The following is a 27,665-nucleotide window of genomic DNA, read 5'->3' on the forward strand; positions in this document are numbered from 1 at the left end:
ATCCTTTTTGTGGGGTAAAACCTGCAAAAATTTATTTTTCAGTTTAGTGTATTTTCTTCCAGTACTGAACTCATGATGTGAGCTTTATTGGCTCACGACGTGAATCCAGTGATTTCCAGTTTTCTTTGTTTTTCTGTTTTAGTTGAGATTTACGTTTTTATTTTTTGTTTAGTTTGCAGAAGTTCATGACCAGAGGTTCCAACACACCTTTGGTACCACCACTTGAAGATCCAGAGTCAACCCTTCACAAGATGATGGATAAGAACGCAGGAGTGAACCAAACAACAAAAAAGTCATCCTTTAAATATCTCAAATCAGTATTTGGAAAGAAGTCAGGAAAGAAAGTGGGAGAATCTAGTACATCCTCAAAGAACAATAACAAGGTTGAAGACTTTGATAAAAAAAAATCTAACACACGAGAATACGAGTACGAATCTGAGCCTGAATTTGCATTACATAGAAGTGAATCCGAATCCGAGTCTGATAACGAGATGGCAGATATTGCGGATATGTCCATGGGAGCTTACAAAAAGCGAATAAGAGATGATGTTGGTCCCGGCCAAATACAACCTGCAATTCCTGCAACTGCCCCATTCGAACTGAAAGGACACATCCTTACTGCACTTAGGGATGTACCATTTTATGGAAAGGATCATGAGGATGCTTACAAGCATTTGGATGAAGTAGATGTCACAGAAGATTATTTCAATGTCCCATATGTTCCTATAGAGACAGTCTTGCTGAGGATGCTATCAGTCACTTTTAAGGGAGCTGCTAAAGACTGGCTAAAGGCACTACCACCTGGTGCAATCACTACTTGGGCTCAAATGCGCAAATAGTTTTTAGACCATTTTTGCCCACCTTACAAGATAGCTAAACTCAAAATGGCAATGGCAAATTTTGAGCAAAATCGGGGTGAGTCACTTTATGAGGCATGGGAGCGCTATAAGGGATTGTTGAGAAATTGTCCTCAAAATGACCTCAATATACAACAAGAAGTGTCAATATTTTATGATGGTGCTAATGTCATGACAAGGCAACTCATTGATTCTCAAGGACCACTAACTAAGAAAAATATGGGGGAAGTCAAGGAGTTAGTTGAAGAATTTGCAAAGCATTCTCGTGAGTACCACAACCCAAGAAATGATGGAGTTAAAGGAAGCGGTGGTGGAAATTCTGTAGACATGGTTGTTGTAATGGCCATGCTTGATATAATGGACAGGAGAATGACAAAAATGGACCAGACAATACATGCTATAAGAGTTGGATGTGAAAAGTGTAATGGTCCACACTTGACCAAAGATTGCCACTTAGATGATAATGGGTATAAAAAAGCTCAAGTTTGCTATTCTAGTGGGGATAAATATGATGAAGACTGGAGACAACCAAAGAAGGAGTGGATGCCATATGACGAATACAAGAAGCACAAAGAAGAAAAATATAAGCAGCCATGCCGAGACATCTACCAAAAAAGAGCAACCACCAGCCGAGAAGAAAGTTGACTTCGAAAACATGATAACCCGATTTATGGAATCTTTTGAGAAAAGGCATGATGATACTGATGCAATGTGTTGAAGGAGCACATGAAGATGATGAAAGAACAACATCCAATGATGATTGATCAGCAAGCCTCATTAAGAAATCATCAAGCATCGATCTATAATCTTGAAGCCCAACTTGGTCAATTAACAACTTTGGTGAACAACAAATTATCCTCACAATTTCCCAAAAGACAAACTCAATCTCTTGTCATGATGATCGAGATTGAAGACGAGGCCATTTCTGAGTTCTTAGAAGCATTAGAGGAGGAGCCAAAACTAGCCGAACGAAGACCGAAGAAGTCAAAAATCAAAAATAATATTATGACTGAAACACCGAACTCACGACGTGAGCCCTCTATGCTCACGATGTGGGACCGGTCTGATCATAAAAATTCAAAAATTGTTCTGGATTATCATCTGCCTTTACCATTTCCGTCCCGAGCTAATCTTAGTCCACTGGAAAGGGATCATTTGGAGTTTATAAATCACGTAAAGGGTATTCCTATAAATACTCCTTTTATTGAGTCGTTATCAAAAATTCCCGAGTATGCAGAGTTCCTACAAGATTTGATAGACACTCGTCAACAATTGAAGAAAAATTCCAAGGTTATTTTAAGTGAGCAAAGTTCAACAGTAGTGCTGGGAGAGTTACCTAAGAAGATGGGAGATCCTGGACGCCTCACTCTTCAATGTGAGTTTGGGAATAATATGAAGACTTATGCTTAAGTTGATTATGGCGCTAGCATAAATTTGATGCCTTATTCATTTTATTTGAAGTTGAATATTCAGAAGTTGAAGGCTACAAAATTGACAATTCACATGGCAAACCGTTCAGTGACACAACCTCGGGGCATTGTGGAAGATATTATAGTGAAAATTAGGAAATTAGTTTTTCCAATTGACTTTGTGGTATTAGATATGAAAGAAGATCCCGATGTTTCGATTATTCTTGGTCTCCCTTTACTAAATATTGTTGGTGCCTTGGTTGATGTACGCGAGTTCAAACTCACCTTGAGAGTTGGAGATGAAGAGGAAAATTTTGGAGTAGAAGACGGTTTCAAAGGAAGTGATGTTGAAAATGAGGTTTGTAACATTGATGAAGATGATGAACTTGGAGAATTGGAGAAGTTAATGGAAGAAGAATTAAAGACAATTCAACAAGTCAAACGTACAAAACCAAGAGCATCCATTCCATTTTTGTTGAAGTGATAACATATACAAATCCAACTTCTTGGGTAAGCGAGGAACATGACGAATTATCGAGTGATGAGTACGAGGACTAGGTTACTTCCAAAGAAAGAAGCATATCTATGGATGAAAAATTGGTTCCTGTAAACCTGAAGGAAGAGGAAAAAGTAGACAACAACTTGCAAGGAAATAAAGGGACCAAAAGAAAGCTCGATACAAATGAAATTAAAGCTAAAAAGGAGAATTAGAAAAAAAAGTGTATAAAGAGTTCAAGCTTACAAAAAGCGATGGAAGGAGCAAAAGGTTCAATTGGTGATGGACTCTTCGAACAACTCAACATAAGGAGGCACGGAGTCCGACTCACGACTCCATAAAAAATAAGCGCTTCTCGGGAGGCAACCCGAGCCCGGTTTGAATTTTCTTTTCTTTTTAGTTTGTTTTTAGGAAAACCAATCGTCTCGTCATCTAAGTAATTTTATGAATGGTAAAAAACATTAAGTGTAGGGTCCCTGAATTAAGTGGTAATTAATTAAGATTTATAGTTAATAAAAAAATTGTATTTATTAAGTGAATATTTGATCAGATAGAATTCACGACGTGAGTGCATATGCCTCACAACGTGAGTCTAGGAGGACTTACAGACCACTTTTCTGTTAGCCCAATAAGTATATAAGTCCACTTGATGATTAATTGGATGGCCCAACTGCATAGCCCAAGACGCCTCACGACGTGAGCCATTAAAAACTCACGACGTGAATTGTGAACTACACGGGACCACAGATATAGGACTAGAACCCACTTTGACCTAATCACTTCTCCATTCCCATGAAGTGAGGTTGTTTCCCCTGGTCCCTTATTCTGATTGCGGCCATATAAAACTCAATATTCCATTTTAGCTAACGTCATCTACACTCTAAGGTATTGATTTCTTGATTTTTCTGGTTAATTTTTGCTTTAATTGTTAAATATAGGGCTAGGGTTTGTGCTTAGTAAATTGTTAAAATATTGCCCTAAAATTCGTGTTATAACCATTGCATGTGACTAGATTATGCTTAGGATTGTTATAGGAGTAAACCCCAACCATTTTATTGGATCAATCTATACACTTCCACGAACGATTCTAACCTACACTGTCGAACTCACAATGTGAGTTCCTAGGAATTCACGACGTGAATTTTAGGCATGGTGAACCTTATGTTGTTTAATTCTAATGTGTTGGATATTTTTCTGTTTTGGTCTGTGTTGTTTCTTGTTTTGCAGGAAATGGCTCCTAGGCGAGAGATTCCAGCTGGGTTGGCTAGCTTGAACCCATTCTATGTCTTCCCAACGAATGTGTTGCGGGATGTTCTTACTCGTTATAACAACCGTCTGGGGTGGTTACATAACCATGAGTTCGATGTCGCCCCGACTATGAATTGGCAAGGGTTGAGTGATGTTGAAATTGTTGACCGGTTGACCCCATTTCTTACAAAATTATTTATGAGGAACGGGTACTCTTTCAAATGAAAGGGGTGGAACAATATTTTTGCTATCCAGGAACGGGTTTATAAGGAGCTATGTGTGGAATTTTTATCTACTATGACATTTCATGAGAATATCCAAGATCCCACTTATCCGCAAGCCTTGGTTTTCCGTTTAGGCGGAGAATACCGGGAGTGTAGCTTGGTTGAGTTCTCGTGGAGAATGGGTTTGTATGAGGCCCACGAGGCCATGACTCCTGAGTTCGTTATGTTTTTGTGAGAGGTTGCCCGAGATTATGAGGGTGGAGCATCGGGGATCAAGTTTTGGAGTAACATTGCGTCTGGAGTGTTCAATTCCGGGGTGTCACCCGAAAGTAGCCTCAGATCACCTATTCACCTTCTTATCCACCGACTCATCACATTTTCCATCCACCACAAGCGCTATGGGGACAAAGTTACCAAGTTGAATTTGTTTTTTTTATGGTCCATTTTAAAGTTGGGAGTGTGTTGCAACATCCCGTCCTTTTTGTCCCGCTACTTGGCGGAGTATGCCGTGAGTTCCCACCCTGGGAGCCCAGTTTATGGAGGACATTTCATCACCTGTTTGGCACGGTCCCACGGTGTGATAATTCCCGACATCACGAGGTCCTTGAATTGCATGGAGGGGAATGAGTTTTCCTTTGGTTATTTGGAGACAATGAGGGTGGTGAGGAACTATAAGACACATTGGGGGATCGTGCACTCCGATGATGATGGTGAAGAACAACTAAGTGCGCAACCCAAGCAACAAATGCAGCCGAGACCTCGCCGACAAAATGTGTGAGCACGTGGAGAAACGGGAAGAGTTCATAGATTTGAAGGAGGAATGCCCACCGACCCATTCCAAAGTCGGGTGGGTTCTTATTTGGACAACCTTCGTGGGGGTGTTACTTAGAATACCCAACTTGTTGAGGGTATTTATTCCCATATGAGTGTGATTCAACCACCTATCGTGCCGTCACATTGCCCGTATATCCCGACATGGGAAGAACTTTGGATGCCGCGGGGAGACGGGGCTGGAACGAGCGGAGCATACGAGGACGATTGATCATTTTGTTTATTTATTTTTATTTTTTAGTTTGATTTAGTTTGGTTTGGTTTTATTTTGTTTTGAAATTTGGTTGGATTTTAAAACTATTTAAGTTAATATGTTAATTTTTACTTCCTTTGGTTATTAATTTTCAGTTGTACTCGAGGAGTCGCGGGAGAGGAATGTCGAGAAATTAGTTCGTTCATGTTTAGCCGAGAGAACGTTAGAAATGAGAGTCGAGACCCACGATTAGAAATAAGTGTGGGGTAGGTCAAGAGAGAGGATAGAGTTAGAGAAAAGTCATAAAATGATGCATTAGAAGGATATTAATCCATTAAGACATTTGGTTGAAGTCAAGAGTTGAAGGTAGAATTACTTTCTGTTTGCCTAGTACTCACGTCGTGAATCCTTAATGTTCACGTCGTTAGTCAAGTTTTAATGGTTCCAAGAATTCGTCTCACGACGTGACTATTATTACACTCATGTTGTGAATTTGATATTTCTATATAATGAAGACCATTGACATATATTATTTCTTAGGTCACCAATATTCTTCTTGGGATTAATATGAAGACAATTATGGCTCATTTTCTCAACCATCCAATGTGGCGTGTGCTTTCCTACATTGTTCTTTCCGTTTTGGAGATTTCCACCGCATTTGTTGAAGACTGAAGTTTCGATTCCATATTTTTCTGGTACATTACATATCTCGCGTGTTAACATCCAAGTTCCTATTTCAAGAAGTCTGTATTCAAGATGCACAAAGTTTCCACAATTGGAGTTCAATCTCACCACTACTATCCCAGAGAGTCTGTTCATTTTTCTCCCTTTTTATTGCTTTATATTATGCATACAATGAGGGCATTGTATCTAATAAGCGTGGGGTAGGGGGTCGAAAAAGTAAATTGCTAGAATTAGGTAAAATTTAAAATTTTTAATAGGTTTGAAATAATAATCTAATAATTTAATCTAGTGATAATAATTTGAACTTAAGTTGCAAATATTATATGGGGTGATCCGATAAGAACTCAAATGTTTAGTTGAGCCAATATACGTTATACTGCATTTGTGGCCCCCTTTATTCTAGTGAAATCATGGGACAAAAACACAACCTCGATTAGTTTGAGGATCGCAATATGTTTAGCATCGTGTACCAAAAATGTATCTTGGAAAGCTTATGTAGTCATTTCACTTAGGCTAATACCTTAACCAATAAATGTTGAAGTTAAGCGCCCCTGCTTAAGCATGTAGGTTTTTGAGTGAAAAAAGTGAGTTACATGTAAAAAAAAGAGAGAGAAATTACTATAAAGTGAAAAGTTGAAGAATTTTTAGAAGCATTCAAGTATAAAGTATGAAGATCAAAGATCAAAAATTCTGAAGAAATTCAAAAGTTGAAGATACCAAAAATCACATAAAAAGGCGGTGAATTCAAAGAAATTAAAGATCAAATATTCAAGAAGTGAAGAATTCCAAGAGCTCCATTATGGTATCAAAAGTTGTAATTTCTAGATTATGTATACTTGGGTAGATTTACAAAAATACCTTGAGGTTAGAAAGATTTATGTGGATGGATTCGGAGGGATGCATAAAAGGAGCGTTGCTCAAAAGAAGTGAGCGAGTGTTTATGAGGATTGCGAGTATTTAGAATTAGAGGGGTTCTTAGGAAAATTTTAGACACAAATGCACACGTTGTGGTCTTAGCATAATGGTTGAGTTTGAATTGGATTGATCTATATGATGTTAGTGATAAGAGTTAGATTTTCTTGAGGGCAAGCAAAGAATAAGTGTGGGGTATTTGATATTTCCATATTTATGCATGTTTTTAGGCAATATTTACTGATATTTTTATACATATTTTGGTTATTTACATTGAATAATGATACTTATAAGCTTTAATTGTACTTTGCAACCAAATCGAAGCATTTTCGGGAGAAAAGGACTAAAATCGACAAAGACTGGAACTTTGGAGGCTTGGAGAGTAAAAGAGAAGAAAACCCATGTAATAAGCTACATTCACGTCATGAGTCATAACTATTCACGATGTGAGTACGAATGTTCCAGAAGATAGGATACATGTAGAGGAGTCCTTGCCCAACACGAATAATTACTATACTCACGTCGTGAGACATATCTGTTCACGACGTGAACGCGGAAAATCAGAAATCTATATATTGGCTTATTCCCTATGACTTAAAGGAGTTTTGGCTGACTTGGAGAGTTTCTGGAGTCGAAAATTAGAAGGAGAGAAGGTCTGGAATTGGGTTGCATACCAAAGAAGAAGGAAGAGTTCATACTTAGCTTATTAGTTTGGTATATTTAAACATGAATAAGACTATGGTTTGTTTATGTTTGTTTGCTATGTTGTCCAACTAAATCTAGCTGCTTTTGTTAGCTAGATGAAGCTGGAACTCATGGTTTTAATACTTTAGCTTTGATTTACTTGTTGGTTATGACTTGTGTTTGATTGATTGAACCTAGCATGCTTGATTTAATATTTGATTGCTTTAAATTCCCGTTTTCTGTAGTTAGTGAATATGAATCTGCATGAATTTGAATATCTAGTAATTTAGTGAACATTAGATTATGAGAGCTAAGATCGAACCAATATTAGATAAGTAATTGAACTATTGAATGTGGATTTGATTCTTAATTATGTCGTTTGTGGAAATGTCATAATTAACCAAGTGAAAAGGAATTCTCATCACCCAATTTTAAATTGGATAGAAACTTGGAGTCATATAATTTGATTGTGTAATGTATGAGAATCTTGATCTTTGGAAGATTAAGACTAATTTGTTGATCACATGTTTATGTGAGTCAGAGTGAAGGACTAACGGATCTAGTACACATTGATGTGGATTGTTTAGATCCACCACAAAGGACATAAATATATTCGTCATGATTTATAATGGTTCATTAAATATGATTATACTTATAAGATTAAGTGTAATTCTGATTCTTTGAAAGTTTTCAAAGAATGGCAAAATGAATATGAAGAATCTATTAGGCAGAAAGATAAAGGTTTCTCCAATCTGAAAGGAAAGGAGAGTACTTTAGTATCATGTTTTATGATCATCTTAATGACTATAAATCCATGTCAGAAATTGATCCTCAAAGAATATCTTAGTACAATTGTTTGACTAAGAAGAATCAAATATTATTAAAATGGTTTAATCAAGAGATGAGTCATACTTCGTATCAAATCAAGTTTTAGAGTCATACTCTAGTAACTTCGAATCGTATCTTGAAGCTTATTTTAAAACTAAGTAGGTTTATAACACATCATGAAATGTGGAGTAGAAATGTTTTCTTTCTCTAGCATATTTGAAATTGGTAGTTGTGATGTTTTGATTAAAACAAAGATAAAGTAATACCAATTAAATGAAGTGTTGTCTTGATAAGAACCCACACTAACTTTTGAATGTTTGTTTTTACTTGTCGAGGAATGTTCCTTAAGAAAGAAACTTATATATCAATAAGTCAGTGGGAGTCTTAATGATCTTGAATAGTTTCAGGAGTCAATCAAGAATAAACCTGTTAGTTAACACTAGCACACAACCTGAGGTTGATTACCTATCATGATAAGTTGACATATTCTTGTTTCTATACACCTTCCAATTAAGTTGATTTTGCATGTGAGTTCTATAGTTCTCATTTGATTGCAAAAGGCAGAGCACGTTGGTCAGCGATAGTACATTGATCAATATGGATGAGCTGCTTGACAACTTGGAAACATTGGTAGGCCCTTGTGCTACAAAAAGGCAAGAAATTAAGAATAAGCAAAGTCCGGTCCATGAAAGGAAACCAAAATTGTTTTTGGGTTTTTGTCGTCAACATTATCTTATGATTGTAGGTTGGAAGTGACAAATTCATATGGATAGGAACATATACACCATAAAATATAGGTGACAAAATGTTTCGCTCTAACTCATGAAAATGATTATGAGGAAACACTTTCGCTAGTAGATTTTAAATCTGATTGATATCATTATGGTTAGCAATTGTGATAATTGCGTTCTTAAATTCGTATATGATTATGTAACATCCATAAATTTTACGCCAAATTTAAACCTTTTCAATCATAAATAAAAAACCAAATAGCATTGTTTACAAAATGTTTTCAAATCATTTTTCCATAAGAGTGTCCCAACAATCATAACATAAGGATGAGGAGCGGTACGATTACGCCTTTGCCTTTCCATGATCTCCTGAGGTACCTGAAACAATAAATTGAATATTGTAAGCCCGAGGGCTAAGTGAGCTGCCCCCGAAATACCAATACCACACTGACAATACCATAACAGTAATAATCAATCAATCAACATGCATACTGGGCCATCGGCCTGACTGGACCGCAGTACAGGGCCTACAGTCTATCTGGATCAATCCCGAGCCTTCGGCATGACTGGTCCGCCATGTGGGCCTACAGTCTCCCCGGACCGCTCATAGGGTATGTTGGCCTTCAACACAAAGCAGGACCGCCTCAACCCAACCAATCAAGCAATAACCATGTGCGCATAACTATCATATACTTGCATATACAAACACCAAACATGTCTATCTCACTGATCATCAGCCATAGAATTATCTAGTAACTAGAGCACCAACTAGCAGGTCACTAACATACAAATCCCTACGAATCATAAGAGCATAACATATTGTCTACCCTGATTCCGATCTAACAGATCATAACCATATGTAGGATACCATAACAATAACAACTAAAGGGTCGGCCTTGGTGCCATAGACCCTATCGATATAGTGAGGATAACTCACCTCGCAGATGTCGACACGAAAGGTAAACTCCAACTCTCGGATCACTTGACACAGGCTCCACCACCTATTATCATAGTACAACATACTCATAAGTCCTTAACCTTATAAGGTACCCCATAACCCACTAGTCAACCCCTGGTCAAAGTCAAAGTCCTCAGTCAAGGTCAACAGTCCATGTTGACCTTAACTCGCCGAGTTCCCTGAAGTACATTCCAACTCGCCGAGTCATCAGAGTAACTCATTGAGTTCCTTTGATTCTCGATCAAACTTTAAGGTCACCCGTCGAGTTCCCTCCTTGCAACTCGACAGATACACACTCATACATATCCAAGAGAAAACTCATCCGACTCGCCGAGTTAACCTTGCACTCGTCGAGTCTTATGACGATCTTCATCGGACTCGCCGAGTTGTTCATCAACTCGTCGAGTTCACGGCCATCTTCATGTGACTCGCCGAGTTAACATTGCGACTCGCCGAGTCCATTCAGTCCTTTTTCCATACAGACTTGTTTTGAGCCATGCAACAACTCTAACTCATAGATCCAAGCTTCTAGGGCATGCTTATCACGTAAAGTTGCAAACTTTACGTGCATGCATGACCATAAAGGCTCTAAATGTCTATTCTAAGTTCTTAATGGAACTTCATGCTCAAGAGGGACCTTAATCACAACCAAGACTGTGACTTTATGCTTCTAGAATCCAAAGAGGGTCCAAATCTGAAGTTACAACTTCAGATCTAGCCCATAGCTCATCATACCAACTTGAAAATCCATAAAAAGCCCTATAAACTTAACAAAAGGGAAAAAGGGAAGTAAGAATGGCACTTTGATACCTCCAAAGGATGCTAGCTGAGGTAAATCCTGCTTCCCACTCCTTCCTTGCTTCAATTTCCTTTGCACTCTTAGCTTTCTTCCTCGAAGATCCTCTTTTCCAAGCTTCAAACACCACACCAAGGCACACACACACAAATTAGGGTTTTAAGGGGCTCTCAAAGACTGTAAAGAGGCCCAAGGAGGCTAAGGATCCTTTAAATAGAGGTGCAAACCTCGGGATTTAGGGTTTCCACTGCCAGCTCCTACTCGTCGAGTCTAGCATGGACTCGTCGAGTAGGTCACTTAACATGCGACCCCACCTCGCTGCTACTCGACGAGTAGGTCATCCAACTCGTCAAGTAGAGCTTAACCCAAAAAATCTTATTTAAGCAATACCTGAGAATCGGGGTGTTACAGATTATGACATCCCTTTTCATTGTTCAAATTGTGAGAAATGGCAAGGAGTTGTTTAAACGTTCAAGACTTGTAGTTCTGAAAGGGTTTAGACACTCACATATGCTATCTAATGAAGGTGTATGAGCTTGAGAAATATAGAGGAAGACTTATCAAAGCATCACGTATCATAAATCTCAACTTTGGAAAGAAAGTCAATAGTATTGATTTCTAGAAGTCCAGTTGATTTTTGGGTACATGTTACAGCTAGTGGGAGCATAATTGTTATGAAGATAGGAGTATAATTGTTATGCTAGTGGGAGCATGCTTGTTATGCTAAGTGTTGTAGGTTTGCAATACTATTTGTAGGAAACAAAGGTTACAAATTTGCGAGTTGCAAAGTTTGAAAATTGTTTCACTATAGAAAGTTTTAGGGGAGAAGGCACTTATACTTCATTTCAAATATAAGAGTTTTAGATTGAAGTTTTAAAGGAACTTAGTCATGAACAAATATGAATATCATGTTGAAATGATTCAGTATAGGAAATTATATATATGGAAATATTATAGAAAGAGACTGATCAAGTATCATGTCTTTATGTAAGACATTATGTATCGAATCCCATATGCTTTAGATATATGATTGATTACATATGATATAATATTTACTTGTTCTGATTTTTCAAATACCTATGGAATTGAGAGAGAAAAAAGGACTAGAACAGGATATGACTAAAGTTTTTAAATAATTATCAAGAACAATCTGAGGTTCGCTGAAGATTGGTTGCTTGTGGACAGTTGGAAGTATAGTAATATTTGGAAGGACCTTAATGACATGTTCTGAGTGGAGGTAACTCTTGTTTAGAAGTGATAGTCATATGGGAATATGCAAATGTTTCCGTAGTAGGAGTTGGTTATTATCTACATGTGAGTTTGTAACCTTAATGCAAGGAAGGTGTTCAAGGAGTTACCTTGAATTTGATACTTCATCACCAAGAAATTGTTTTAAGTAACAAAGTTTCAATGGAGCATTTTATGACTTGGTTGGCAAAGTCACGGTGAATTTCGGGCCATGTCATCACAAAAGGATGTGCATGCAAGGTTAGACTAAAACACCTCAATTTTCAAGACAAATTTTTCATTTTTATTTCTCAAAATATTACTCATAAATTCAAGTCATCACATATATTTTAAGTTATTATCAAAACAATATCAGAGTATCCTAAAATCCTCAAATCTCCATAAGCCGACGGATGTGTACAATCATGCCTCCGCCTTCCCGTGATCCTGAGATGTATCTGAAACACATTTTACACAAACATTGTAAGCACAAAGCTTAGTGAGTTCCCCAAAATACCACATACACAAATAATAAGCCTCTCATGGTTATGTCTCGATATGGACCCTCCGGTCATAACTCAACATATATACATACTAATATAACAACATAATTCACAAAGATAGAATGCATAATAACACATAAAGCAGATAAGACCCTCTGGTTAGTAATACAAATAAGACCCTCCGATCAATAATATAACTAAGACCCTCCGGTCAACAACATAAATAAAACCCTCTGGTCAATAACACAATAAGACCCTCCAGTCACTCATGTATTACCACTCAAGTAAGTATAGTGAGAAGATTCACCACAACCGCTACACGCGAAATCCTACATTGCTGATGTCGCTGCGCACTGGTTCCTGAACTGGCCAAAACAACCCAACGCCATAATAAAAAAACTGTGCAATGCTACACCTCATCACTAAGCCTAAGGGTAACCCAACTAACCAGGCCCACTACTAACCCAACTTATTGGGCCTACGATGGCCCAAGACCAGAAAGGTTCACATAGGCCCACTAACAACCCAATTTTCCAAATTAGGCTCAACCCCTATATAGGCCTTGTCCTAAGCCCAATGTTTCTATTAGTCCAACAATACTCCAAATGGCCCAGAGGCCCAACAACAAGTCCAACAAACGGACCAAGGATGTGAAGCCCAAACCCAACAAGCCCAAATCGGAACTATGCGGGGCGTACCTCCCCTGGTACGCTCAGTGTACACGTAAATCCTGATCGCGGCAACTAGACCAATAGGCGAGGCGTACATGGACTTATGTGGGGCGTAATACTCAGACCCCAAAACTCTATTTGCGACTTAACCACTTCAGCCAAAAGCATCCAAACCTCAGGGAAGCTTCATAACACGCTCCTAACTGATAAAGTTGGTGACTTTATCAGTATGCATGTCTTAATGGGACCCAACTTCCAAAAATAACCATTAGGACTCACTTTACTCATCTTAACACATGCATGGGGAGGTCTAAACGACCAAGATCTCACTTTTGTGAATCTAGACCATCAAATACTCATGAAAGGACATGTATTATGCTCTAGAGTTCATCAAACTCATAAAGCTTCAAGCTTGGGACATAAAACCCTAGAAATGGACCCAAAACCAAAACTATCACAACAATGAGCAAGTTTTGAACTTGATACCTCTGGAGGATGCACCAACTAGATTAGAAATCAGATCCACAAGCTAGAAGCACAAGCTTTCCTTCCTTCAAGACTCCTACTTCACCACAAGCTCCATAAGAACACTCAAATGAGCCACAAACCCTTACACATGCTAGAAAAATGGGATTAGGGTTTGAGAGGGCTTGGATATTGGAAATGGTGGCTAGAAATGAGGCCATCATGTTCCTTAAATAGGGACAATCCAATATATTAGGGTTTTCTTTCTGGACCTAGTACGCCCAACGTACTAGGTGGCATTCACGATCATGCAAAGCGCATAAGTACTCCGCGCTTACTCAAGTGTACGCCCAACGTACCCAATTGCCACCTATTTCTCAGTAAGGACTAATCTTGCCAAAACTTCAAACTATCATATCTTCTTCATTATAAGTTCGTTTCCAACGAACCTTATATTCACGGAAAGGTAGCGAGAAGCCCTACGCTTCGAGCTACACATCACAACCTCAAAATTCCACGAACAAAACCCAATATTCATAAAAAAAATCGAGCCAACGCCTTCATTGATACTCTTGGACTCCAAAGCACAACCCGAAATCTTTTATCACACAAGATACCTTATCCATATCCAAAGTTAGCCTAGACTTTCTCCCTTGAAGCCTCAAAACCTTCTCATACTCGGATTATGGCCCACGAGCCTTAAATCACAAAAAGATCCAGAACAGGATGCTACATAGACTCTAACACATTTGGTGTTGACGAAAATTTGGAATTCTTACACTTGTAATAAGGATTTGGAATTGTGAAATGAGCATCATTGGAATTATGTCCAATTGATCTGTTCACAAAGGAAGGACCATAAAGAGACATAGTATGCATGTTTAGAACATGGCATGACAGATGTTTAAATTCAAGTGTTTAGTTGATTAATCGAAACATTATACAATTAATAAAGTCTAATCAATATGGTGATTAAATAAAAGGAGTTTTATTTATATTCAATAGTTTTGAGACCATAGTTAATTAAGTTATTATTGTATTTCACTTCGCATGTTTTTACTTCTGGAATAATTAGATTATTCAAAATATCCACAGTGATGATGACAACTAAAGCGCTTGACTAAGCCTGTGATGATGACAACTAAAGCGCTTGACTAAGCCTGGACTGAATTGATGTGTTCCATTAGTAATCTGTTATCAGTTGTCATAAATAGGAAATCGAGAAACAAAATCTTGGACAGATAGAATGATTGTAATTCATGTCTCATGTCCATACGATATCTTGTAGAACAGAGGAATATTTGATCACTTATCTAAGGACACGTAACTGACTAGGTCAGAGTTTGACAATGGCTTTTGAAAGCTACAACATGCTGGTCAATTTTTGAAGTTATACTTGCAATTATAGTTATTAGACTTATCCAAGTGGGAGACTGTTGGATTAGGTGTCTAAGCCCATAACTATAATTGGTATATACTTGAATTGATAGAAGTACAAGTCCTTTGGGTTGCCTTCACTCTTGCAACTTGACATGATGACTTTTAGAGAGAAGTTGAATTTATTATTTGGAATAATAAATCCATATACATTATTTATTAATATGTTATGAAAATAATATATTAATTGGAAATCATGTTGTTTAATTAATATTTAATAAAAAATTAATTTGGAATTAATTTTGGGATTAAAGGAATTAATTAAAAGTACAAGGGTTGTTTTTCAAATCATTGATAGTTGTGAAACTGGGCTCTTGGACTCCTTGGATAGGAGTGGACGAAAATTGTAGGATGGCCCTATAAGTCTTCGTCTAACGACTTCTATTGAGGAGTCCATGGGTTGCTTAGACCTTAAGCAGGGGATTAGGGTTTCCACCTACAAACTCTAACTTTGGGACTAAGCAAATTGCAATATATAAGGAGGTTTAGGCTTGTGATTTTCGGCTAACCTTGGAAGAACCCTATTAGAGCCGAAAATCTGGTGTGCCTCCTCCTTTCTCCTTCTCATCCTCTTGCAAATAGTGTTTGTAAGCCATTAGAGGTGTCACATTTAAGGAACTTGCTTACAAGAGCTAAAGATCTACAAGGTTTTATTGTTATTACTACATAACAAGTAAGGTACACATTAAACCCTATTTTGTATAGATTTCGAATTATACACTAGCTTCCTAGGGTTTTCTCCTTTGTATTCAAGTTTGTATATTTAACTAGTGAAAACCTAGATCCTTAATTATAGGGTTGCATGAACACATAGGATTTGTAGTTATGCTCAAAACCCATCACTTTTAAGCTTAAACAATCACCAAATGTACTTAGGGTTTGAATCTAGGGTTTAAAATGGATGGAGGCTGAAGATATTAGGGTTTGGTGACAAGATAAGGAGCTTAAATAGGGTCCAAGACCCTAAATTAGGGTTTGCATGAAACTGGAGTACGCCCCACGTACTCCCATTACGCTTAGCGTACTCCCCTTAGGTGTCGCAATCCTTCTCCCTAGTACGCCCCGCGTACTCCATATGTACGCCCCACGTACTAGGGTTAGCCTTAAACCCTACCATCTTCCGAAGGCTATAACTTCATTGTTATAAGTCCGTTTTTAACGATCCTTATATTCACGAAAAGGTAATTAGAAACTCTACACTTCTACTAACTCATACTTGCCTTAAAACTTCCCGAACAAAAATCCAATTTCCATAAAAGCCCGAACTGTCACTTTACCGATATATCAATTGGCTCCAAAACACAAACCGAACTCCCGGATCATCTAAATTACATTACCTACACACAATTGGGTCTAAATCTCCTTTCTCTAAAGGCCCTAAGCCTGATGATAACCCATCTTCGGACCACAACCCCGAATTAGGAAATGATTTGGAACAGGGCGTTACACGTACACTAATTAATTGTTCTCATACTTCTTCCTCTACTTCAATGTATTTTGTTTGAGAATTCGAGGAGAACCCACTCAATGAAGTACCCTGATACATATCATACAATTTACTAAAATTACCTTTTAAAGTTTTCATTCGATTTTTTGTTGATCTTTTGTAATAGACCTGCTAAACTCTTTACTCATTCATGCAATCATATTCGCATAAGCTTGCGAAGTGAATGTACCATTCAACCGATTACCTATTTGATCTTCCTTTACTAGAGCTTCAACGATAACGTTATCCATATGATTTGTCCATGTCAAATTTTCTTTTTTCACTACACTTCCATCAGCTTCCCTTTTAGTCATGGTCGCTCTATACATACAAAGATAGTATAACGAGCCATACATTGTTAAAAAATTGGACAAATATATATAAAAGTAAGAGGGCTCATAATATAAATAACACCATCAAATAAATAAATTGCAAAAAAGCCCTACAAAATTAAACTAAAATAACAGAATGAAGATCAACAATTATAACACGAATAAGAACACAAGTATTGGAAGGAAATCTAAGAAGCCGGCATGACTTACTACGGAAGTGGTGGCTGTTATCTAATAGAAAATTTTATGAACATCTATTTTTATTTTATTTATTTGTATTTGTATTTGTTTTTTTCTTTTGTTTTGTCGAAGGTTTTTTACGGAAACAGTTTCGTACCTATGGTAGGGGCTCTCGACCATCATACCCCTCTTTTACCCTATTTATATGGGACTTAGATAATATTCTTGTTGTTGATGTATATAACTAGGATGTCTGTATACAAGACCATTGGATTTGCAGATTGTACAAGGTGCACTTAATACATACATGTTTTCATGACATATTTCCCTTTCAGAATAACAAATTTGCAAATTGTGCAGTGTGCAGATTGTTTTATTTTCTGTCCCTTAACATCTTAACTGATGTAATATTTCATAATATCATATTCATATAAATCATATCATCATTATATTTTGGCTTTTTTGTCTACAACACTATAGGAAATATATATGGCCCATTGGCCATATTTATTAGGCCGAAGTAAAAGTGTCATGAACTCTAAGCCCCAAAATTAAGCCCACTCTTCTAGCCATCTTCTTCCCGCAACCATAATCTCTTCCGCCAAGACACGCGCATTCACACTAATATGTGATTCTGATAAGAGTATCGACTATCGAACATTCATAAATTACTTCACAAATTTTCATGGCTTCTACGTTTAATTTTCATACTCTATGCACCCCAGTATACTATTCATCAAGATCATACAGTTACAAATCTAAAACCCTAGCTTTCAGCTCTCAGTTACCATGCCAATCGCTTTTGAAGTCGAAGAAGCGGTCTATGATTCCAGTTGTTCAAAATAGAAAGCTCAGGTCTCGAATCTACGCAGCACAATCAAATTTTTTCAAAGGTATTTCGTAAATTCAGTTTCGAACCCTGGTCTGGTAGAACGTAATTTGTTTGTTTTCTGAATGTACATATGAAATTATGAAATCGTTTGGTATTTTTCATTTCGATTGGTGGTATGTATGGACGATTTGTAATAGGGATTGAGATTTCCACTCTTCCATATCTTATCAGTTAGAAAGAATTTTGCCTAAAATATATTGCCCTCTCTTCTACTGCTGGCTTTTTGGATGTCGTTTGAAAGATGCATCATTTTCGAAAGTTTGAAACCAAATTTCTTGCAGTGTTATGAATTGATGAATTTACCGAAACCTTAAAATTGAAAGGTATATTAGGCATTTTTAGTGATAGCCAAACAATCTCCATCAACTTGGCGCCAATAAAACTGGATTTCTTGGACATTTGAGTGATACATACCCAAACATTTTCCATCATTGAAGTCACAGTGAAACGATTAGATTAACTAAGTAACTATAAGTTTTTGCACATATTCATAGCACTGGAGTTTAAATTGTAATTTTCAGTTGATCACACTATGGATATTTGGGGAATTGGACTTGAATGTAAAACTAAGGGACTGAAAAATGAGTGCTTTTTGCTCCATTATTGCACTTTATAACGAAATAAATTTTATCGGGGGCCTAAGTTACAGATTATGTCCTCTGAGCAATTTCCAAATTAGGTACGGATATGTTAGTTGCTAATGCATCATGTTTGTAAACCCAGTTTATACCATAATTTTGAACTTTGCAGAATTATGTCTTATAGTAGGATTTGTTATAGTTAGAACACTCATGCTCGTTTTGATTTATTGGATACTATATGTCAATATATTTTGATGCATTAGAGGAATTCAGGAAACTAATTTACTCATTACCGAAAAAAATTGAATTATGGAAGTGAAATAAGATGTTAAGAATTCATTGTACATATTTTTATTAGCAAAGACGTTATTTGCACGTTGTGTAATAGACGTCTTTTTTCATGCAGACTTTATATTGAAATATACATATTTTTTTTAATTAGTCAATAAAAGTTATTAAATATGATTTTGTGCTAACTTTTATGTTGATATGTTGGTGATTAAGTGCTTCAAAAAGCATATAAGGTAGGAAAAGATGGAATTGAAGCAGGAACAAATTTAGTGCCTGTAAGTTGTCTTCTTTCTACTTTGTATATCTTTTAATATCGAAATAAACAGAAGTCTATGTACTTATTTAATTTCCATATTTTGCATTAAATTATACAACATACTATCATTTTTGTAGGATTCTATACCAAGACCAATTGCTAGGATATCTGTGGGTGTAATTGGAGCAGCTGTTGTACTCTTTCTACTCAAGTCATTCTTGTCTACAGCTTTCTTTTTTCTGGTATATTTCCACCCATAATTAAATACCATATGCTTAATTTTCTTAATTACTAGATTTAAATTATCATTATGTTAATCTTGTTGTGACTTGTGATGTTTATATATGAAACAGACGACAATGGGATTGATTTACTTTGTGTTTATCGCCTTGAACAAAGATGAGGGCCCCACAGGTGGCGGAAGCACCACCACCACTTCAACAGAAGAAAGCCTTGAAGAAGCAAGGAGAATCATGGAGAAGTACAAATAAATACATCAATATTCATTAGTAAATTTTGTAAATCCATGAACCCATTTATATTTTGGATTTATACAAATCTTTTCAAGTTGTCACAAAAATGATCGGTTCTACTTTCTTTGGTCAACATATGGTAATCTTTCGACTCAAAATTAAGTTTTTCTTTTTTTGAAATTGAAAGGTTGAATGCACATTCATGTTATGATAGAGTGAATTGGTTTAGTAGAGGACAAAATTGAAATAGTAGTTATGGTTGGTAAGTTTATTATAAAGTTGTTATGTTTTTCAATCTAAAAAAATAATTAAAATAAATTTGATATATTATGTAACTAAAATGTTTGAATATTGTTAAAGGTCGCAAAACAATTGGGAAATGTGTTTTTTCTTTAAGTTTATGTTAGAAAAGGTTGGGTCAGGGTGACACATTGATAGGTTGCTATGGACACTCGAGGTTCAATCCAAAGCTGTCGATATTTGCACTTCTTTGCGGATATATGTTTTGTTTTCATGAGTACAATTGCACCCAAAATATTGTTTTGTTAAAGTTCTTGTTTATACATCCCCATACAAATCCAATTTATCTTTAGTTAACACAGTTATCAAAGCATAAATTGATACTCCATGATTTATAAATGCCTCAAAATTATTATTATTATTATTATTATTATTATTATTATTATTATTATTATTAGTGTATGCATTACTATGCTATTCCAACGTATACAACAAGCCACAAGGACCCAAAATTAATGCCAATTTATCAGAAGTTACGTATACATCATTTTTTCAAACAATATATACTTAGCTTCTTTGTTGGCCTTGTAAAATTAGAGTAATGTGTGACGATTAGAAACACTAGTAAAGAAGTTGCAAGTACAAAGTACTAAAAAAAGTCATGTTAGTGATATAAAAATGAATATTGTATTTTTATTTAGATTAACTGTCTTTCTAATCGGATAAATGAAAATTTGATAAATAATGGCTTGTCTAACTAGCGACTCTTAATTATAGCCGAAAATTTCAAGTCTTTATGATGTATCTCAACTGGTTATTATATGATAGAGAGATGACACTTAATTATAGCCGAAAATTTCGCGTCAGTGATGATGTTCACCATCCTCACGCCGGTGAAGATGCACCAACCAAAAGAGAACATCCACATGGTTAGTAATGGCTCTCGTCACATTCCTTCACGCCAAGCTCCACCACACCATTGTTATAGGGGAGGGGGAAAGGGGGAGGTGCTCACGTGTCCACATCAACGCCACATAAACACCACGTCAAGGGCATGGTGTGTACACTGTATATCATAAGAGAGTTTTGTTTTGTTTGGATGTGTGCAATTCCATATTGTTTATCCATACATACACAGTCGACCAAATAACGATAAAATATTCATCAGTCAAGTATTTTAATGCTATTTTTTTTTTTGATATAGTATATAGAGTTTATTTCTCAACTATAAACTTGTCAATCTGTTTTGTTTAGAGTAAAAAATCCTACTTAAATCAATGTGTCGAATAAGTTAAGTTTTATATGCAATGATTATTACTTAATATAAAGTTAAGTTAAGAAATTACAATGATAAAAATTCTAAAAATAGCTGTATATAGCAGGTAAGATTTTGACCTGCAAGATTTTTTTTTCCTTACATAAAATTGAGAAATTAATATACTAGACCAAAAAAGAACAAAAAAAACAAAACTTTGGACTAAAACATTTAGAAGGGGCCGCGCGAACGCAAGCCCCCGCTACCACAAATTACGACGTAGGATCGACCAACATGGGCCGACCTTAGGTTGGCACCCTTCCTTTTTGTTGTGCAATGGAAGTCACCCACCTAGGCCATGGGCCTTCCTGATCACCCATTAAGACCCCGTCCAGGTATGTAAGATTTTAAAGCCCCCACCCCTTTCTTTTTATATTCCTCTATTCCTTTTCTCTTTTCTCTCGCCCATCAATGTGGGACAACAATCGGTAGTTGGGAACAGACAAATAGCTAATAATAATAATATTAATAAGAGTTTTCACTTTTCTTTCGAAGTAATAATAGTTCTATTGAAGTAACAAAGGATTACAAAAGAACAATCGGTAAACACACTTAAATTGCTGTTCACTTCCTCTCTTGAATTTCATCTATCAAGAGAATTTTACGTAAACAACTACAGAAATTTACAAGGGAGGAGAGGGAAAATAGAATTAGATGTACACTTCTCAAATATTTCGTTCCAAATAAAAAACGAAAGAGAATGTTCAGAAAAATGAAAACTGAGATTTCTCAAAAATGAGAGAGATTAATATACTCGTTTTTCTAACATTCTCTGCCTCGTCGACAAACAAGCGCACCCGATCCCGAAGTAAGAGACGCCACAACAGACGATGGTTTAGCACTTAAGCTCGAGGCACGTGCGTAACTGGCTCCCGCTCCTTTCCCTGATGGGACAAAAAATGCTCCATTCAACATTAGGTCACCTTCCGATCTCCAATTCCAATGCCTCCACCTTCCAGCTGTCATCACTCTATGAGTCACCTGTTTAGTTAGACAACACTCATGAGCAAAACGATCGAATCTAATTTGTTGAAAAAAATGGCCTCAAAGATCCTCGACAACTCATGAAAAACGATAAAAGTAAAATTTACCTCTTTAGCATTAGGATTAACAGGGGCAAGGTATCGGTTGCCTTGGCTGTTAATTGTGGGATCTGCACTTCCACCAATAGCATACATTACCCAATGTGTGTAGTCATTGTTTACGACATGGAAATACCCGTGCCTACAACGTGGCATTCTTTGAACAAGACCTTCACCGAAATGATTATATGCGATGGTGACTTGCATAATTTTGTCCCTGTCGTAGGTGTCACTGTGGCCTAGTAACATAACCTCGTTGTGGTGGGTGAAGTAATTGTTAGAAACTGTAATCGCGGTTGAACCCATAATGGCGTCAACTAAACCATCGGCGCAGTTAGAGAGAGAATTATGGTCGATCCAGATATGGCTGGAGCCGAAGATGGATATTCCGTCACCGTCAGCCATTGTTCGCCAGCCGTAGTGTGAGGGGGAGCTTCGGACCATGGCGTTTCCGGTTGGTTTACAGTCGTGGATATGGAGTCCGTGGATGATGACGTTTGTGATGTATTGGATTGTGATGCAACCGCCGTTTGCGATGTGGACGTTGACTCCACGAGCGTCGATTGTTTTGAAACTGTTCATGATTAGTTCTTGTTTTAGTGTGATCACCATGTCGCGTTTGAAGATGATCCAGAGAGGTTGGTCTTGGATGACGGCGTGCCGGAGAGTTCCCGGTCGGGGGTGTACGGGGTCGTCGTCATTAGGATCGGTGACGACGTAATACCGTCCGTCACGACCGCCGATTGCGTTACGTCCGAACCCAATAGCGCAATCTGCCAACCTCTTGCGGTGGCGCTGCCAGTTCCTGTCACACCGCCAGCAATCGTCGATTGGGTTCCCGGTGCCACATGACAAAAATCCTAATTTCCTCCTTTCAGTACTATTGCGAATGCTCCTGCAATTTTTCAAATCTTCATCAATTACAAGTCCAATTATTTGTATTATTTTTAATATATCCACAATAATATTATGGTTTTATCTAAACTAATAATACAATTGAGCTGGTTTTATCTTATCGAATGAGTATAAAATTCTATACAATAGGTTTAGTGTTCAAATTCTAACATTCTTATATGTCAATAAGATTGATGAGATAATAAGTTTTGCCAAAAATAAATAAATAAATAAATAAATTCAAACTATTTTTGGCACCAAACATTTACAGTTGTTTAAAAACCTAATGGCTGTCCAACCTATTGCATTTTTGTGTACATCTGAAAGTTAACTCTCATACGTAGTATTTTAAATGAATAATAATAATTTTTAAAATTTAAACTAAATTAATCACAATCATTGAAAATTATATGTACCGTATAAGTTGAATATATGCTAATTTTATCAAAGGTAAGACATGATAACTTTGGTTTATTTCATGCGATTTTTTTTCGAGATATATATGTAGGTATTGTTTTTTTTTAGTATCACGCTTTTTAGATTACTATATTTTGAGGTACCATGCTATTTAGATCGATCATTACATTTATTGTATATTTTATTTATACAATAGTTGAGTTTTATGGAATTTTTTTTAATATTTATACTATGATGTACACATAAAAGTAAAAGTTAAATAACAAATGATTAAAAACATGATATATATATATATATATATATATATATATATATATATATATATATATATATATATATATATGATGAGGCATTCTATTGAAATTTGTTAAACTTTAATTAATGAGTTATAAAGACAATACGTAAAGTTGTATAAAAACGGAATGATGATAGCGAATCCATAATGCATTAGATTTAAAGAGTTCAATGGTTTAATTTGAGAATGACTTACAGAACCATTGACTGGTTTTGTTCTTCTTAGAAATTATTCAAATCTACTAATAAAGAATATTAATGGACCAAATGAATAAAATAAAGAGAAATATGAATACGGATTATACGGAAAGTGAAGCAACATGATTTTTCCGGTGGCAATAAATGTGTAGGGATGGGAATAATAAATAATTGACACATGTATCGTCGGTGGGGGAAAAAAGCTTCATAGCATTTAAATCTTTAAATACGGATATGGTTGTGTCGGTATATGAAAATTAAAGATATCTCACAACATGACTTGGTTTGGTTGCATGTGAAAACCAGATCTAGTAAAACTCCGAATCGGACTTGTTCCTGATCATATGCCCAGAACTGGACCCAAAATGATCCAATTTTGTGGGACCCGGTCAAGCTTGGCGAGCCTATGGCATTTTGCAATCAGTTTGAATGTATAATTGTACCATGCATGCATATGCATTATGCAAGATCTATAAATAATCTCTTTAGCTGATTGATTCCAAGACACCATGCATGTGAAAAAAGTATATCCATTTATTCTTATTCATCAGAATAGTTAAATAATTAAATACTATATTTGGTGAGTTCATATACACACAATATTGTACATAGGTACTTTCTTCAGTTGAAAATTGACATTTAGTACCATTATCGATATTATTTATGATTTTACATAGATTAGTTTCGTAGATGAAAAATTATAAATGGTGATATGATTATGAAAAAGAAGTGTTCCTAATCACGTGACAAAAGCAAACGTAGAATAAGTTAGTCTTAATCTTAATAATAAATAATAAAGTTATTATACTAAGAGGTATGAATGAAGATGATAGGTGAAGGCATGCTAATGTGATTTAGTATAATATATTAAAAAGAAGATGATTAGAAAAAAAACAGAAGAGATGCTGTATATTAAATGCTTAATTGGAAGCAAGGTCATGTGGGCACGCTGGCACATAAAGATGCTAGTAAAATGGTAAAAAGATGCAACATCATAAGAACATGGGGAGATCTTGAAGTGACAAATTCATTTATTGTCTTTTCTTGTTATAGAGATAAGATTAAATACTAAAACAGATAAAAGTAATAGGGACAAGTATTTTAGTTTGTTCCGAAAGTTAAAGAATACATTTAATATTTTTATTGTGACATGTAGCTTTATTCATGGGGAGATCTTAAAGTAACAAATTCATTTATTTGTGTGATATATGCCATAATGACTACAACAACTTCTTTTGTAAAAAAAAAAAAATGAAAACAGACCTTTCACCTATAAAAACTGTGTTTTAATAGTTAATTTTTAGATGTAAGGACCACCCAATGACCCAAATGACATATATATAAATCATAATGTACCACACATTTTAGGTGACAAAATGCTCTCACATGGGTTGGATGGGATTTAAGTGAATATTGAATGTTATCACATTCTCATCTTTACAAAATTATTTATATCCGATCATGAAAAAAATATATATATATATATTGGAAATGTTACAGATTGTAATTTACAAAGTGTTTAAAAGGGTGATGAGGACAAGAAGAGACCATCAAACAAGATCATGGTATTGTTTTGTTGATATTCAGAGACCATGTGATACTTTATTTAAATATTCTTTTTATTATACCCCATATATATTAAAATAATATGGCAAACAGTTGAAGCACATGAATCTGTGTAGCTAATAAGTGAGAAAATAAAAAGAAAGAGAAGAGAATAGACTCACATGTCAACCATAGAAGCGACCCTTTCCGGATTCTCTTCAACAGCCTTATCATTCTTTTCAATAGCAATATTTTCATTTCTCCTGGATATTTATTTACAGTTCCAGATCAGTTCTCGATTCATGATCCAATCTATACAATATGTTTAAAGCTACAGAAGACGAATTCTATAGCATATCGATAACATCAACTAGAAATCTAAAAGACAAAAGCAACTCCGTAATCGGAATTTTGGCTGAAATAAAGTACACATTTGTACGATAGCTCACATCGATCACAAGATCTCATATTATCCGGTTGTATATCACATCTAACCCATCGTATAACATTCAAAGCAGTTAATGCTAGAGAAAGCAGGTGGATCTAACAAATAAATAAATATCCACACCGGAGATAACCAAAATGGACATTGTGTTATCAAATAGAAACAGTCCCGATCAACGCAATTATTAGCACATTAACTCAGCCATTAACTCTACAGAAATATTAAAGTCGTCGCAACTAACCTATCGGCCATTGTTGAGTTGTCTATTAAGCTCTGCAACTCAGTTTCCTCCTCCATACTGAAAACACAAAAATACCTCAGCGAATCAAATTCATATTTCCTAGAATTAACAACGATGCATCATTGTAACACTTAACATGATCCAGACGTACGCTGTGTGACATCAAATATTACTCGTAAAAACTTAAATCAGTTTTGTAAATATACATAGTGAAAAGGATATTGCTAATTGAATTACTTCCGACATTGTTTCAAGTTACCTCGAAACGCCATTGACGGAAAGGAAAAGCATATAAACCAGAAATAAACAGAGCGCCGAAAATCTGAGAGAGACCGACATTGTGACTTCACTTCTCGCACAATGTTGTGTGCGAGTACAGAGAAAGAAGAATGGAATGGAGGATCAACTGAACAGAGAACAGGGCTCAATGACGGAGTCCTTTAAATAGAAAGATGATAAAAGGGACAACTCCATCACGAAGCCATAAACGCCTCCTGATATAAGATTTAACCAGGGTTAGGTTAATTCTTCTAACCTGGTTAGGTTAGCCCACTCTCCCTTTGTATGGATGGAGTAGGGACGATATGTGAATACACAATTGTGGTTTATAAATAAATAAATAAATAAATAAATAAATAACTAGTATAAAAATAGAAACTAAATAATTTTATTATCTTATAAAAATGTATCCAATTCCTAAATTTGCATCCACCTTTTATAGATGTCAAGTGAAATTTTAGCTTTTTAACACAATATCCCCCAACCAAACTTCCTCTCCCGTAAAGACAATAAGGAACCATCACCAATTTTCTTCATGTAAAACGAATACAGATTAACACCTTTATGTCACAATATATTTGAAACTTTGATAAGGCCATCTTTAAGAGTGTAGAGTTTGAACTCTTAAGATTAAAAACTCAATTTCAACATTCCACTAGTTATATCCTTTTATCCATTAAATTTTATATTGTATTAAACTTTTAAGAGTTTAATAGCTTCTCACATTAGTATTTTATAATATTTTTTACAAATAATATTAATAGGCAAATCTAAAATATTACATTAACTAGAAATTAAAAGTTACAAATTATTAATTAATGATTGCCCCATATGCCTTAGGTTTAAAATATTTTTAAGATTTAAATATTTTTTATTATTTAGAATATTATAATATAAATTCATTTCATAAATTGAATTATTATATATAAAATAAAATAAATTATAAATAAAAAATAATTACATATACCTTTATGCATATGTGGACCCTCTAATTGTTTAAATACATTAGAAAATTAGGTAAAAAAAATAAAAAAAGTAATAAATTTCAATACCATCGTCTAATGACGATT

At 35.7% G+C, this 27,665-nt stretch overlaps 2 protein-coding genes and 2 non-coding genes across 4 annotated transcripts; 1 reads left to right on the forward strand and 3 right to left on the reverse strand.

The window, feature by feature from the left end:
- Positions 1–875: 875 nt before the first annotated feature.
- Positions 876–982, reverse strand: LOC145077474 (small nucleolar RNA R71). Its single transcript, XR_013693217.1, has one exon. It is a non-coding gene; the product is annotated as a small nucleolar RNA R71 (small nucleolar RNA).
- A 16,757-nt stretch (positions 983–17,739) lies between these two features.
- LOC145072816 (uncharacterized) lies at positions 17,740–19,803 on the forward strand. Its single transcript, XM_079019287.1, has 4 exons — positions 17,740–18,045; positions 19,130–19,191; positions 19,310–19,414; positions 19,526–19,803. The coding sequence occupies exons 1-4, from the start codon at positions 17,838–17,840 to the stop codon at positions 19,661–19,663; spliced, it is 513 nt and encodes a 170-aa protein (XP_078875413.1). The 5' UTR covers positions 17,740–17,837; the 3' UTR covers positions 19,664–19,803.
- A 1,571-nt stretch (positions 19,804–21,374) lies between these two features.
- On the reverse strand, positions 21,375–21,543 carry LOC145077395 (U1 spliceosomal RNA). The gene has a single exon (XR_013693142.1). It is a non-coding gene; the product is annotated as a U1 spliceosomal RNA (small nuclear RNA).
- A 139-nt stretch (positions 21,544–21,682) lies between these two features.
- On the reverse strand, positions 21,683–26,771 carry LOC145072815 (putative pectate lyase 8). The gene is made up of 5 exons (XM_079019286.1): positions 26,576–26,771; positions 26,317–26,373; positions 25,813–25,893; positions 22,292–23,177; positions 21,683–22,181 (listed from the first exon to the last, which is right to left on the reverse strand). The coding sequence occupies exons 1-5, from the start codon at positions 26,653–26,655 to the stop codon at positions 21,963–21,965; spliced, it is 1,323 nt and encodes a 440-aa protein (XP_078875412.1). The 5' UTR covers positions 26,656–26,771; the 3' UTR covers positions 21,683–21,962.
- Positions 26,772–27,665: the final 894 nt, after the last annotated feature.

The sequence above is a fragment of the Lactuca serriola genome, chromosome 9, assembly GCF_051521515.1.
Source record: "Lactuca serriola cultivar US96UC23 chromosome 9, Lser_US96UC23_V15, whole genome shotgun sequence".
NCBI classification, from domain to species: domain Eukaryota; kingdom Viridiplantae; phylum Streptophyta; class Magnoliopsida; order Asterales; family Asteraceae; genus Lactuca; species Lactuca serriola.

What these genes read in the sequence shown, in the direction of transcription:
- LOC145072816 (XM_079019287.1), top strand. Translation starts at nt 17,838, where the DNA reads ATGGCTTCTACGTTTAATTTTCATACTCTATGCACCCCAGTATACTAT. An exon ending in CAGGAACAAATTTAGTGCCT is followed by an intron (nt 19,192 to 19,309) that starts GTAAGTTGTCTT and finishes TCATTTTTGTAG; the next exon opens with GATTCTATACCAAGACCAAT. An exon ending in CTACAGCTTTCTTTTTTCTG is followed by an intron (nt 19,415 to 19,525) that starts GTATATTTCCAC and finishes TATATGAAACAG; the next exon opens with ACGACAATGGGATTGATTTA.
- LOC145072815 (XM_079019286.1), bottom strand. Translation starts at nt 26,655, where the DNA reads ATGTCGGTCTCTCTCAGATTTTCGGCGCTCTGTTTATTTCTGGTTTAT. An exon ending in TCCGTCAATGGCGTTTCGAG is followed by an intron (nt 26,374 to 26,575) that starts GTAACTTGAAAC and finishes TTGTGTTTTCAG; the next exon opens with TATGGAGGAGGAAACTGAGT. An exon ending in AACTCAACAATGGCCGATAG is followed by an intron (nt 25,894 to 26,316) that starts GTTAGTTGCGAC and finishes ATAAATATCCAG; the next exon opens with GAGAAATGAAAATATTGCTA.